The 16,013-nt window shown below is 49.7% G+C and overlaps 1 protein-coding gene across 7 annotated transcripts in view; it reads right to left on the bottom strand.

Moving 5' to 3' along the window:
- Positions 1–3,365: 3,365 nt before the first annotated feature.
- The window catches only part of USP24 (ubiquitin specific peptidase 24), a 169,816-nt gene continuing 157,168 nt past the window's right edge, over positions 3,366–16,013 (bottom strand). For all 7 annotated transcript variants that reach the window (XM_040360859.1, XM_040360863.1, XM_040360860.1 and 4 more), the window contains exons 63-67: positions 13,324–13,402; positions 8,409–8,484; positions 8,158–8,244; positions 7,604–7,714; positions 3,366–4,091 (exon numbers count right to left, since the gene is read on the bottom strand). In XM_040360859.1, coding sequence (XP_040216793.1) covers positions 4,029–4,091; positions 7,604–7,714; positions 8,158–8,244; positions 8,409–8,484; positions 13,324–13,402 — 416 coding nt within the window. In that variant the 3' untranslated portion in view covers positions 3,366–4,028. The remainder of the gene's footprint in view (positions 4,092–7,603; positions 7,715–8,157; positions 8,245–8,408; positions 8,485–13,323; positions 13,403–16,013) is intronic.

Here is a 16,013-nt window from a genome sequence, read left to right as displayed (position 1 = left end):
CTTTTCAGTCTATTTCCATTTGCAATTACTTTTTTTCCCCAAAGGGTAACTCCTCCCCTTTTGACGGTTTGATCTCCAAATACAAGGCAGTGATATCGGCTTTAACAACAGTATTTATTTCAGTCTTTTGAAGCTTTACAGATTTTTACAGCGGAGTTCCACCCAAAAGTGGAACCTCAGCTTTAAGCACTCCTCGCCCCCTGACAGGCCACATTTGGCATGTCATCTTTTTTGGGGGGTGAGTGGGGGCTTCGGTAGGAGTGGAACTTCCTGTCCCACTTCCTACTTCCACCTAGGGACCGCCTAGACGACTCCCCTGCCCCTAGGCCACAACTTACCCTAGACCAGGGATATGCAATTAGCGGACCTCCAGCTGTAGCAGAACTACAAGTTCCATGAGGCATAGCAATACTCTGACAGCCACAAGCATGACACCGAGAGGCAAAGGCATGATGGGACTTGTAGTTTTGCAACAGCTTGAGGTCCGCTAATAGCATACCCCTGCTCTAGGTGATCTCCTGGGACACGTGAGATCGCCTGTCCATTCGGGGGAGGGGGCACGACTTGCGCATGCGCAGTGTGTGGCCGGCCGTGAAGCCGAAAGTTGTCACGGCCTGTTGTATATGTTCCCCTTTAAGAAAGGCAGTACTCTCTAAATTTCTCAGATGTCCCCTCTGTAAGGGAGTACTGCTTCTTAAAGGGGATCTTCACCCTCTTAATTAAGTTCCCTCCACTTCACCCCTCCTCCCGTTCTTAACATTTTATTTTTAAAAAGGGTCTGGCCCCACCCCCCCATGTTCGCCACTGGCCTAGTGCCTGCCGTCTCCCCTGGGATATACATGTCACATATCCCAGGAGGCCTAGTGTTTAATTAACAAAGTGGGGGGGGGGTGTTGCATCATCGAGAGGCCCACCCACTGAACACAAGAGCCAGCAGGCCTATCAATGACTAACAACCATGGCGGTGCAGAAGCGAGAGTTGGCAGAGGATCTCAGCGGGACAACACTGGATCCACTGGGTGGGCGAATATCTAAAATGTTCAGAGCTCAACTCCTGGTAAGCTAGCCTAATGGCATGTCATCAAGAGGCCCACCCACTGAACACAGAAGAGTCGGCAAGGCCTCTCGATGATGTCACAAACCTAGCGACGCAAAACAGAGCAATGGTAGTGGATCTTACCGGGACAACGCTGGGTGAGTGAATGTCTAACAATTTCAGATTCCACCTTCTGGTAAGCTAGGGTAAATAAAAAAAATTAAAAGTGGGTTGGGATAGGTTGGGTGAAGATTTGCTTTAAACTCGGGACAAAAAAATTTAACTTATTCAAAATATATTACTATGGATTTATACAAAAGTTTTGTTCACATGGGCATGCTACAGTGTACACCCCCATGGGTGTGTTTACCCCCCCACATGGATGCACAGATGTTTCATGCAACCCCCATGCAGGCAGTCTCCTTTATGTGATGCAGCAGCTGCATGGACACAGCTGCTGCTCCAAATTTGACATCCGTGTGGATGCACTGCCCCGAACACCTGTGCATCCCGGGAGATACGGTACTCTCACTGTAGTACTCCCATGTGAACAAGGCCATCCTATTTCCTATTTCCATCTTTCTGTTCTCTGTATGATATATGCACTATGCATAATTGTTGTAAGATGTAACATATGGCAGTAAATGTAAAAACGGGTGGATCCTATATACTTGTGAAACGCGTCGATCCGAAAAGCCACATAGGAAATGATTGCATATTCTCAAGCTTTGTACATAAGCCATCTATTCAAATTGTTTTAACTATACGTATGGTTATTACATCTCTGTGGCACATTTAAAGGCCCATATTTATTTTTTTACCCAACGACCCTTTTATGGACAGGAGAAAATATATTGTTATTGAGGCCCTAAAGCGGACCTGTGCAGGGAGCCCGAAATGTCGGCACCAAAGCCGACCCGTCTTTTGGCTCCGGGTGCAGGCGCCGGCATCCTCACTAAGGGAAAAAGGAAGTGAAGCCCCACCGCTTACCTACTGTGCATGTGTGAGTCACGCTGCGCTTTCTGAATGGTCCCTTCTGTCTTCTGAGACCTGTTTGTCTTCCAGAAGGCAGAAGGGGGGGGCGGAGGCCAGACATTGCGTAGTTTGCCCCACAATATTAAAGTGGAGGTTCACCCGAAAACTTAATTTTTAACATTAGATTGAGGCTCGTTTTGTGAAGGGGAATCGGGTGTTTTTTTTAAAATCGAAGCAGTACTTACCGTTTTAGAGAGCGATCTTCTCCGCCGCTTCCGGGTATGGGCTGCGGGACTGGGAGTTCCTATTTGATTGACAGGCTTCCGACGGTCGCAAACATCGCGTCACGATTTTACGAAAGTAGCCGAACGTCGGTGCGCAGGCGCCGTATAGAGCCGCCCCAACGTTCGGCTTCTTTCGGCTACTCGTGATGCGATGTATGCGACCGTCGGAAGCCTGTCAATCAAATAGGAACGCCCAGTCCCGAAGACCATACCCGGAAGCGGCGAAGATCTATCTATAAAACGGTAAGTACTGCTTCGATTTAAAAAAAACACCCGATTCCCCTTCACAAAATGAGCATCAACCTAATGTTAAAAATAGTTTTTTGGGTGAACTCCCGCTTTAAGTGGGAGCAGATACCTGGATTTGACAGGAATCCACTCCCCCCTGAAAGGTGCCAAATGTGGCACCGAAGGGGGGAGGAATCCGCACCACGGAACTTCCATTTCTGGGTGGAACTCCGCGTTAAGATCGGTACTGCTACGAAAGGGCTAAACCAAACGCTATCCATAGTCTTTAGTGCCGGTTCACACTGGGGCAACTCAGCCGCCTGACAAGTCGCTTCCCATTCTATTCAACAGAACCGTTCTAATAGGAGCGACGCAAGTAGAAAAAGGTTCCTGTACGACTTCGGTGGCGACTCGGGGCAACTTGCATTGACTTCTATACAGAAGACATTTTGCAAGTCGCCTCTGAAGTCGTCTTCAGGACGCCTTGCCGAGTCGCCCCCGAAGTCGCGCCGCCCCAGTGTGAACCGGCTCTAACTGTATTTACTTGGATACAATTCAAACAACACTTAATAAAGATTGTTAAGCTGATTTTCTGTCTGCCATAATTTGCAACATCAAACACGCCAAAAAGAATGGAGGTACACTTAAACCTGTACCCATATTTTACCATCGGTACCATATCAAGCATGTCAATTGCCCACCAACTAGTGAATTCCATAGAACTTTGTGCCTTGGTGAAAACCATTCCCGCTTGGTGAATTGATGGGGCTCAACCCGGTACGCGGCTGCCACCAGAGCGTATGCAGGACGTCTCGGCAAAAAAATGTATTATAAAAACGATGTACGAAAACAGCGTCTTGTTTAATTTTCGTCATGATCCGATGGCACAAACATAGCAAATGACTATACAAACGGTTGGGAGACAAAATTAAATACAAAGTGTCTTCGATTTCATTTTCTTTTTTTTTTTTTCTTCTTCGTCTTTAAAAGTTCAATTTTCAAACTAAATTTGTACAAGATTAAGTTTTACATGATCATTTTTTTCTTTACATCATTTTAAGATTCCTAGGTAATATCGTAAGATTAAAAAGTTGCCGTGTGCACCTAAACGCAGTCAAGATTTTTTTTTTTCTTCTTCTCGAGAGTTCGTATAAAACCAAAAAGAAATCTCCGCAGCATTACAGAAAAAGCCACAATTGTACATTCACTCCTTGAATTCTGACAAATAAAAAAAAAAAATTCAACCACTTGTTGGGTTTCTTGTTTTGCAATAAAATTGACAAAAATATTCTTTTCTTTTTTGCAGCAGTAAGGTTGACCTCCGCCTCGGTGCGACAGTTTGTTTTTTTCAGAAAAAGAGCCTTGGCTGCAGTGTTTGGATTAGCTCTGCGAGTTCCGCGAGGTTGGCCTTCGTGTAGCCCGACGACGAGACTCCGTTGTGGTTCTCGAAGGGCGTTTCACAGCGCGACAAAGACTCTCTCGTCTTTTGTACCTGGGAAATGTAGTCAAGGATCGACATCGTCAAGGTCACTTTTTGGGTCTCCAATCATCATCGGAGAGTCGGGACCCTGAAAGACATAAAACAAAATTATAAGGGGAATTCTGGCTTAAACCACATTTTAAAACTGAACGAAAAGCAAGTCACAATGTGAAGAACACATCAGAACCTATTTATTAGGGTTCTCTGCAGTCTTGGTACAATGTCTGGCCATAAGCCTTATGCATATTAGAGCAGTAGTAAACCACAGCAAAAAATAAATAAAAAATGGGCCCTGGGCAGTTTACGTCATAATGTGCTACCGTTAGTACATCCACCTCTTTGCCACTGGAATGACATTTCTCCTCACTTTCTGTCTTGGTGACGGGACAAACAGGGATGGTGGACATCCCAAACGAAATCACAGACCGCAATAAAAAAGCTAAAAGGGACTCTACCCTTCCACATGTTCTGCTTTCAATACTTAATTTTTTTTTTCCTGGTGGCAAATATTCACTAAAACGAGCACTAATGAGTTATCCGAGAACATTTTTGGACTTGTAGTAACATCTATTTCTTGGAGTGTATTGAACACAGACTTCTTTAAACTTCAGGATGGTAAAAAGCCGTCCAACTGAGGAATGGGCAACACAACACTAAAAGGTCCAAGAAAGAAAAACTAGGGACTACCTGCAGCAAAATGAGCCGCCTGAAAGGACCCTACGCCCAAAGTTGGCTTTAGATGAGGCCAGAACGACTACCTGGTAGAGCTTGGAGAATGCAAGGCCAAGATATCCAACTGGTAGAGCTTGGAGAATGCGAGGCCAAGACATCCAACTGGTAGAGCTTGGAGAATGCAAGGCCAAGACATCCACCTGGTAGAGCTTGGAGAATGCGAGGCCAAGACATCCACCTGGTAGAGCTTGGAGAATGTGAGGCCAAGACATCTACCTGGTAGAGCTTGGAGAATGTGAGGCCAGGATGTCCACCTGGCAGAGCTTGGAGGATGTGAGGCCAGGACGTCCATCTGGTATAATGTGGAGAATGTGAGGCCAGGACGTCCACCTGGCAGAGCTTGGAGGATGTGAGGTCAGGACGTCCACCTGGTAGAACATGGAGAATATGTAATTATAAAGAACAAGGGGCAACCTTGCAAATCTGGAAAACATCTGCTTGATGCCAAAGGGCCTAGGATTCAATTGGATCCAGCAGGGTATGCCATGACAGGAATAGGTAGGTGGAACTCAATCCTTGAGTCTATAAACTTGGATGATGGTTAGTCTGAGCCACCTAGTGATGCAACGAGAGACTAGTACGACCTTACTAGTAAACAAAAAGTACCATTAATTTGGTCAACTGTATGTTTATTAATTACTTGTCAATCAAATTACAGATATTCTCCTGACAAAGTGCATTAGACCACACAACTAGTTGAGATGCCTTTTGTGACCCACAATCTCAATGTGATCTTCCCCCCTTGGAGACCATTATACTGGTGATATGTATGGATTGTCACCATGTTTTTAATTTGTATATGATTATGTGTTTTGCATCAACTTTCTATTAATAAAAAGGTTATATACATTTTTCTATTGCCCCTGCCCTTTGGAAACTTTGGTTTGGGGACCAAATTTCCAATTTCTACATTAGTAAACAAAAAGACAATCAGTCTTCCTGAAAGATTGATTCTGACAGCTGTAGCCACATCCAATGTTGTGAAATTTCCTTTGGATGAATTGGAGCTGGACAGATGGACAGCAGAATAATATGGTTGTTAAGGTCAAAGGCATAAACTACTTTAGGAAAATCAGAAAGGGTTCCCTGCAGGATAAAGCCATCACTTCAGACATTTGCCTCTCAGGAGGTGAGGACTACAAGAAAAACTACCTTGTGGGTAAGTGTAGTGAGAGAAATGTCTCTAGGGGGTTCAAATGGCGGTTTCTGAAGTGTAGAGAGAACCAGATTCAGATCCGATAAGCCACAGGGCAGAACCCAAGAACAAGAGTCTTAATCAAAGAGGCCAACAGCCTCTAAAACAGAGCAGGAAGGGCAGAAACCAGACCCTTGATAGCGCTGAGAGCCAAGTGCTGGTCCAGACCCAGCTGCAGGACGCAGAGAATTTGTCCCACAGAGAAACTCTTGAGGTGATAGCCTTGAGAATCACACCAGTTCAAGCATTCATGTCCGATGATAAAACCTTGTGAGAAGTAGATGTCCTATCTTTTAACATTGTAGGAATCCGATTTAGACATGTCCCGCAGAACCTGACCATCAACAAAATCGGCCTTTGGGACAGAGTCCATGGAGCCCTCTGGCAAGAGGTGAGGTTCTGATGGCAGGAGGTCGCTAAAGTCACTCTAGATGGGCAGCAGTAACAGATCAAACTTTCACTTGGCTCTTTGCAAGCTTAAGAAAGGGTAGAGAGAATTCTACAGCACCATATGGCACAAAAAAGAATGCAGAGCACATGCACATGCTACATTCCACCCAGTGGATGACATCAGTGCTTAGTTAACCCATCCGATTAGGAAACCAGTAGAGGGATATGGTCAGCCAGAAAGCTATGTAATTGAGGCATCTCCTGTTGCTTGTCCCAACTGACTCACTGCTCATCAAGTGAGCCTTCAGAGACGGGGCAAGTGTGATGAGGCAATGCCAGTGGCTCTGGACCTGGAAGGCAATCTAAAATGAACTTTTACCAGAATAGAGTCTGGAAAGCACCCCAATGCGGAATTCAGTGCCCAGGGATCACTTCCAGGCTATCCCCCAAAAGCCAGGCTAGAGACAACCACACCAGACAGTAGCTACTATTCAAGAGTCAAAGCTTCAGCAGCAACGTAGAGGAGAAAAAATAATAAAAAAAAAGTGCTAGCAGAAATCAGATTGGCCTTTTACACAGCAGAACTGAAGAGAGGCGTGCTGGTAGTATCCTGGACTGCGCAACACTTACCGTATTTATCAGCGTATACCGCTCACTTTTTTGCCCTGAAAATCAGAGCAAAATCGTGGGTGCGCGATATAGGCGCCGAGTTTGAACACTGTGTCTGCATATACCGAGCGCAGTACACCCGTGTATAGTCGGGCAGGCTCGGCTCCTCTCGCGCTCACGTCCTGGACGTACAGGACGTGAGCGCGAGAGTAGCCAAGCCTGCCCGACTATACACGAGTGTACTGCGCTTGGTATATGCCGGCGCAGTATTCAAACTCGGCGCGGGAAAGCGGGGATCGAGCAGGGAGGACGCCGCAGAAGGACGCCGGACCCGACGAAGAGGACACCCGAAGCCGCAGACGGATGCCAGACCTGACGAGGCCGCCGATGGACGCCGCGCAAGACACCAAAACCAAGTACTAAAATGTTTTTTTACAGGAATGTCGGGTCCATTTTAGGGGTGCGTGCTATACGCCGGCGCGCGCAATATGCCGATAAATACGGTATTTTATTTGGCAATGTCAAATTTCCCAGTAGCTGGCAATGTATCCCAAAAGGTTAAAAAGACTTCCTGCGTCCCTCCTCAATGGGTTTGAAAGAAATATAAATTACAGCTTCCCCATTCACAAAGTAAGGAAGGAGCCAAAGCTTCTTCTACCCACAATACTCCTTACCTGTTGCATACTTCTGTCTCCGTTCTCATTGGCTGGGCTGCTTTCAGATCCATTGCTGCTTCCAGATTGGTCCTTTTCATTCAGCAGCGCGGTGGCATAGGCCAAAGTGTCCTGGAGCAAAATATTTATTATGTTATTCACCCACAGTGTATCAATCAATGCTACAAACCTCAGATACACCAATGACGCATACACACGGTCGGAATTTTCGACAACAAAATGTTTGACGTTGTTGTCGAAAAATCCGACCGTGTGTATGCTCCATCTAACATTTGCTGTCGGAAATTCCGAGCGTGTGAACACAATTCCGATGCACAAAATTCCATGCATGCTCGGAATCGAGCTGAAGAGCCGCACTGGCTATTGAACTTGAAATTGAAGCGCGTCGTACGTGCTGCACGTCACCGCGTTCTTGACGTTCGCAATTTCCGACAACATTTGTGTGACCGTGTGTATGCAAGACAAAGTTTGAGCCTACATACGCCGGGAAAAAAAATGTCCGATCGTCTGTACGCTGCAAAAGTGTGACGGGTCAGCCATGCCCTTTACCCTACCTGTGCAGAGATGGTCCTCTGGAAGGTCTTGGCTGTGGACGTTTCATTGGACACATTACTCTGTGGAGCCCAGCAATGCTCAGACATCTGTCAGGGAAAGAAAAATTATAAACCACACTTCATAACAACATTAGAAACAGACATTCTCATTCTCCAACAAGACGGGTAAAACTGTACTATATAAATGGTGATTTTCCTAGAAGCACAGATCTCTGTCACCACATATAGTCCAGAAATATAAAATGTCCTACCTTCTTCTGCAGCCATTGCACAGCCCAGCTCCAGTGGTGAGAATTCTCTTTGAAATACTCCTTCGCAGCAGCACACCTGAGGTCAAAAAGAAGCAATGTGAACACTTTCCAGACGCTGGCAAATTGGCATTCCAGCAATTCATTTTTGACCTGCGATTACCTGGATCTAAAAACGGCCTGCAATGTATCCCAATGGGCAGCTGGATGGAACCAGACATATGTCTGCCTTGTTTGGGGTGCCCTTGTATTGTATTTTTCATTTTCTTTAGAGCTTTTTATACTGTACTGGTCACGATCATTTCCCCTGAAGAAGCCAATGTTTTGACGAAACATGTAGGGACTATTTGACCCGTAACTCCAGTAGGCCGTTATTATACATCATATGTTTTTCCTTATTTGTTTTTATAGACCTGTAACTGAACTGCATGTTCACATTGTTCATGTAATAAAATATTACCGTATTTGCCGGCGTATAAGACGACCCCCTAATTTTCCAGCTAAAATGTTGGTTTTGGGATATACTCACCATGTAAGACGACGCCCCACTCTGCCATCACTACAGGGCCCCACTCTGCCATCACTACAGGGCCCCACTCTGCCATCACTACAGGGCCCCACTCTGCCATCACTACAGGGCCCCACTCTGCCATCACTACAGGGCCCCACTCTGCCATCACTACAGGGCTACAGGTGCCATCACTACAGGGCCCCACTCTGCCATCACTACAGGGCTACAGGTGCCATCACTACAGGGCTACAGGTGCCATCACTACAGGGCTACAGGTGCCATCACTACAGGGCCCCACTCTGCCATCACTACAGGGCTACAGGTGCCATCACTACAGGGCCCCACTCTGCCATCACTACAGGGCTACAGGTGCCATCACTACAGGGCTACAGGTGCCATCACTACAGGGCTACAGGTGCCATCACTACAGGGCTACAGGTGCCATCACTACAGGGCTACAGGTGCCATCACTACAGGGCTACAGGTGCCATCACTACAGGGCTACAGGTGCCATCACTACAGGGCCCCACTCTGCCATCACTACAGGGCCCCACTCTGCCATCACTACAGGGCCCCACTCTGCCATCACTACAGGGCCCCACTCTGCCATCACTACAGGGCCCCACTCTGCCATCACTACAGGGCCCCACTCTGCCATCACTACAGGGCCCCACTCTGCCATCACTACAGGGCCCCACTCTGCCATCACTACAGGGCCCCACTCTGCCATCACTACAGGGCCCCACTCTGCCATCACTACAGGGCCCCACTCTGCCATCACTACAGGGCCCCACTCTGCCATCACTACAGGGCCCCACTCTGCCATCACTACAGGGCCCCACTCTGCCATCACTACAGGGCCCCACTCTGCCATCACTACAGGGCCCCACTCTGCCATCACTACAGGGCCCCACTCTGCCATCACTACAGGGCCCCACTCTGCCATCACTACAGGGCCCCACTCTGCCATCACTACAGGGCCCCACTCTGCCATCACTACAGGGCCCCACTCTGCCATCACTACAGGGCCCCACTCTGCCATCACTACAGGGCCCCACTCTGCCATCACTACAGGGCCCCACTCTGCCATCACTACAGGGCCCCACTCTGCCATCACTACAGGGCCCCACTCTGCCATCACTACAGGGCCCCACTCTGCCATCACTACAGGGCCCCACTCTGCCATCACTACAGGGCCCCACTCTGCCATCACTACAGGGCCCCACTCTGCCATCACTACAGGGCCCCACTCTGCCATCACTACAGGGCCCCACTCTGCCATCACTACAGGGCCCCACTCTGCCATCACTACAGGGCCCCACTCTGCCATCACTACAGGGCCCCACTCTGCCATCACTACAGGGCCCCACTCTGCCATCACTACAGGGCCCCACTCTGCCATCACTACAGGGCCCCACTCTGCCATCACTACAGGGCCCCACTCTGCCATCACTACAGGGCCCCACTCTGCCATCACTACAGGGCCCCACTCTGCCATCACTACAGGGCCCCACTCTGCCATCACTACAGGGCCCCACTCTGCCATCACTACAGGGCCCCACTCTGCCATCACTACAGGGCCCCACTCTGCCATCACTACAGGGCCCCACTCTGCCATCACTACAGGGCCCCACTCTGCCATCACTACAGGGCCCCACTCTGCCATCACTACAGGGCCCCACTCTGCCATCACTACAGGGCCCCACTCTGCCATCACTACAGGGCCCCACTCTGCCATCACTACAGGGCCCCACTCTGCCATCACTACAGGGCCCCACTCTGCCATCACTACAGGGCCCCACTCTGCCATCACTACAGGGCCCCACTCTGCCATCACTACAGGGCCCCACTCTGCCATCACTACAGGGCCCCACTCTGCCATCACTACAGGGCCCCACTCTGCCATCACTACAGGGCCCCACTCTGCCATCACTACAGGGCCCCACTCTGCCATCACTACAGGGCCCCACTCTGCCATCACTACAGGGCCCCACTCTGCCATCACTACAGGGCCCCACTCTGCCATCACTACAGGGCCCCACTCTGCCATCACTACAGGGCCCCACTCTGCCATCACTACAGGGCCCCACTCTGCCATCACTACAGGGCCCCACTCTGCCATCACTACAGGGCCCCACTCTGCCATCACTACAGGGCCCCACTCTGCCATCACTACAGGGCCCCACTCTGCCATCACTACAGGGCCCCACTCTGCCATCACTACAGGGCCCCACTCTGCCATCACTACAGGGCCCCACTCTGCCATCACTACAGGGCCCCACTCTGCCATCACTACAGGGCCCCACTCTGCCATCACTACAGGGCCCCACTCTGCCATCACTACAGGCCCCACTCTGCCATCACTACAGGCCCCACTCCGCCATCACTACAGGCCCCACTCCGCCATCACTACAGGCCCCACTCCGCCATCACTACAGGCCCCACTCCGCCATCACTACAGGCCCCACTCCGCCATCACTACAGGCCCCACTCCGCCATCACTACAAGCCTCACTGTGCCATCATTACATGCCTCACTGTGCCATTGCCGAGCTCACTGTACCATTCCGTGCCTCGACGATCTCCCTACCTTCTCCTGTTTGCAGAATATGTCAGACGGCGGCCATCCATTATTCAAAAGCCGCGCCGCCTCCTCAGGCTGTTCCGTGATAGGCAGAACACTCATTTTCCCAGCAGAGCCTCTGTTCAGTGGATGTGGATCATGGATGTGCTCTCGTCCGAGGACGAGAAGGCATCCGTGATAGGCGGAACACTGAACAGAGGCTCTGCTGGGAAAAGGAGTGTTCCGCCTATCACGGAACAGTCTGAGGAGGCGGCGCGGCTTTTGAATAATGGATGGCCGCCATCTGACACACAGGTACCCGGCGTATAAGACGACCCTCGACTTTTGGGGCATGATTTTAGAAGCAAAAGGTAGTCTTATACGCCGGAAAATACGGTATTCAACTTTTAAATTTAAACATATTTGTTATCTTTGTTAGGCACCGTTATAATCCCAAAACCCCCTTCCCTTATTTCCATATATCTGCCTATATCTGCCCACATCCAGGTCTGTTCAGGTTCATTGGATCAAAGAGAAAAAGTTTCCATCCTTGTCCTCTTTTACTGACCTAACCGAATGTGGGCGGATATAGGCAGACATCCGGGCTTCAATAGGGATTGGATGGGTCCACTTTTGTCCGGGCACCAATAGGGATTATATGGATCCACTTCTATCCGGGCACCAATAGGGATTATATGGGCCCACTTTTATCCGGGCACCAATAGGGATTATATGGGCCCACTTTTATCCGGGCACCAATAGGGATTATATGGGCCCACTTTTATCCGGGCACCAATAGGGATTATATGGGTCCACTTTTGTCCGGGCACCAATAGGGATTATATGTGTTCACTTTTATCCGCGCACCAATAGGGATTACATGGGCACACCTTTATCCGGGCACCAATAGGGATTACATGGGCCCACTTTTATCCAAGCACCAATAGGGATTATATGGGCCCACTTTTATCCAAGCACCAATAGGGATTACATGGGCCCACTTTTATCCGGGCACCAATAGGGATTATATGGGTCCACTTTTATCCGGGCAACAGGGATTATATGGGTCCACTTTTATCCGGGCACCAACAGGGATTATATGGGCCCACTTTTATCCGGGCACCAACAGGGATTATATGGGCCCACTTTTATCCAGGCACCGATGGGGATTATATGGGCCCACTTTTATCCAGGCACCGATGGGGATTATATGGGTCCACTTTTATCTGGGCACCAATAGGGATTATATGGGTCCACTTTTATCCAGGCACCAATAGGGATTATATGGGCCCACTTTTATCCGGGCACCAATAGGGATTATATGGGTCCACTTTTATCCGGGCACCAACAGGGATTATATGGGTCCACTTTTATCCGGGCACCAACAGGGATTACATGGGCCCACTTTTATCTGGGCACCAATAGGGATTACATGGGCTTACTTTTATCTGGGCACCAATAGGGATTACATGGGCCCACTTTTATATGGGCACCAATAGAGATTATACGGGTCCACTTTTATCCGGGCACCAACAGGGATTATATGTGTCCACTTTTATCCGGGCACCAATAGGGATTACATGGGCCCACTTTTATCCGGGCACCAACAGGGATTATATGTATCCACTTGTAACACCATCACAGGAAGAATTGGACACGTGTTATTCCATTTCTGATCTGATTCGGCATGAGATCAGTCTAGGGACCCCCTGCTGAGAAGGAACAGAGGACGTCCATGTGAAAAGGCGGCCAACACCACAGACATGAGGCAGACCCCAGCATCTGACAAAAAGCAGATCTGTGACCTATGGATCCTACAATCTATAGATCGATGATGATACTTACTTCTGAGCCAAGGTGACCAGGAACTTCACACACTGGTAGCAGCGGCTGCTGTCTACGTGATTGCTGTGGTGCATCAAAGCTAAAGAAATATAAAAAAAAGGAATAATTATTTCTGGAGATATGGTAAATGTTAACATTCTTGAAAAAACTGTTGTGCTGTATTTTTCCTTAATAAGCTGGATGTCGGGGACCGGCACCATGCGGCCATGTTTGCTGAAGACAAGCAGACTAAGGACATGGATTACTGGAACCATCTCCTGTGGTCTGATGAGACCAAGATAAAGGTATTTGGTGTCAGATGGTGTCAGGCGTGTGTGGCGGCAACCAGGTGAGGAGGACAAAGACAAGTGTGTCTTGCCTACAGTCAGGCATGGTGGTGGGAGTGTCATGGTCTGGGGCTGCATGAGTGCTGCCGGCACTGGGGGGCTACAGATCATTGAGGGGACCAAGAATGCCAACATGTACTGTGACATACTGAAGCATGATCCCCTCCTGGAGACTGGGCCGCAGGGCAGTATTCCAACATATGACCCCAAACACACCTCCAAGACGACCACTGCCTTGCTAAAGAAGCTGAGGGTGAAGGTGATGGGCTGTGGCCAAGCATGTCTCCAGACCTAAACCCTATTGATCATCTGTGGGACGTCTCTAACGGAAGGTGGAGGAGCGCAAGGTCTCCAACATCCACCAGCTCTGAGATGTCGTCATGGAGGAGGGGAAGAGGACTCCAGTGGCAACCTGTGAAGCTCTGGTGACCTCCATGCCCAAGAGGGTTAAGGCGGTGCTGGAAAAAAAGGATTTTTGTACTCACCGTAAAATCCATTTCTCTGAGTTCATAGACGGACACAGCCTTCATTGACCTTAGGGTTATGCTTCTTCCTACCAGGAGATTTAGGCAGAATTCTACAGCACTTAAGGTGTTAAAAACTTTCCTTCATGCTGCTCCTCCCAGGGGGCGTGGCTCCCCCAGGCATAACCCACACCCTGCTTTAGCAGCCTCAGTTCGTAACAAGCAGTACAAACAAAGGAGGGGTGGGTGCTGTGTCCGTCTATGAACTCAGAGAAATGGATTTTACGGTGAGTACAAAAATCCTTTTTTCTCTTTCGTTCATAGACGGACACAGCCTTCATTGACCTTAGGGACGTCCCCAAGCAGTGTCAAAAAAATTCGAGGGGTGGGAAAAATAACACAGCAAAAACAGGTTACACCCCAAACAAAAACCGGAGTTACTCAACGGAGGAACTCCAACCTTAAACTGCCGCCTGTAACACCCTGCGGCCAATGGAGGCATCCGAAGATGCACTCACATCCACCATATAAAACTTTGAAAAAGCGTGGACCGACGACCAGGTCGCAGCCTTACACACCAGTAACACAGAGGCTTGGTGTCGGAAGCCCAAGAGGCCCCGATCGCCCTGGTCGAATGCGCCGTGACCCGAAAGGGAGGCGCCCGCCCCTTCAGGGCGTAGGCCTGAAGCACAATCCGTCGGATCCACCTGGAAATGGTGGCCGACGAAACTGCCAGGCCCTTACTGGGACCGGACACAGACACGAACAGCGAGTCCGACATCCGGAACAGAGCTGTCGCCGACAAGTAAACTCGAAGGGCCCGAACCACATCCAAAGAATGTAAAGTGGCCTCCTTCGGGTTCTTCGGCTGAGGACACAAGGATGGAAGAACAATGTCCACATCCAAGTGAAAAGCCGAAACTACCTTAGGGAGAAAAAACGGCTGCGGCCGCAGCACCACCTCGTCCTTACGGATGACCAAGCAGGGAGCCTTGCAAGACAAGGCCACCAGAACAGACAGACACCCGTCTGATCGAGGTAATTGCTACCAGAAATAAAATCACCTTTTGTGACAATAAAACACAAAACCTCCCGAATGTCCTCAAAGGGAGCATCCCGAAGCACTGAAAGGACTAAATTCAAGTCCCATGGGGGTAATGGAGGGCGCACCGGAGGGGCCACCTGCCAGACCCCCTGACCCAACGCACGCACCCAGGAGTGCTATGCCAAGGGTCGCTGCAAGTAAAAAACAGCCAGAGCAGAAATCTGGCTCCTAACCGTACGTAAGGCGAGAGCCTGAACCACTCCCTGCTGCAAAGACAGCAGAATCCTGTACACAACGCATGTACGAGAGTGCCAGTTCATCTCCCCACACACAGAGAAGTAGGCCTTCCATGTATGAGGAAAAAACCTACGTGAGGTAGACCTCCGTGCAGGCAGCACGGTAGAGACCACCGAGCCCAATAGGCCTCGGTCCTTAAGCCCCTGGCTCTCAACAGCCACGCCGCTAAGGCCGGTGGCTGTGAAACAGGGTGGAAGATTGGACCCTGTAACAGAAAATCAATTCCCAGGGGAAGACGCTAGGGGGCGTCTGCCAGCAGACGCACCTGGTCCGCGTACCAGAAGCGACGCGGCCAATCTGGACCGATAGAATCCCTACAGCTTCTACTCTGCGCAGCAGGCGAGGAAGAAGCTTCCGAGGAGGGAAGGTGTAAAGTAGGCGACAGCGACCCCAAGGAGCCACCAACGCGCCTGACGCGTCCGCCCACGGGTCCTTAAACCTGGCCACGAACCGTGGCACCTACCGATATAGAGACGGGACGCTAGAAGGTCCACGTCCGGAGTGCCCCACTTTCGGCACAGACCCCGAAACACCTGCGGGTGGAGAGACCACTCTCCT

The sequence above is a fragment of the Rana temporaria genome, chromosome 7 (genome assembly GCF_905171775.1).
Source record: "Rana temporaria chromosome 7, aRanTem1.1, whole genome shotgun sequence".
Taxonomy (NCBI): Eukaryota; Metazoa; Chordata; class Amphibia; order Anura; family Ranidae; genus Rana; species Rana temporaria.
Note: the sequence above shows the minus strand (reverse complement) of the source record. Positions and strands in the feature narration are given on the sequence as shown.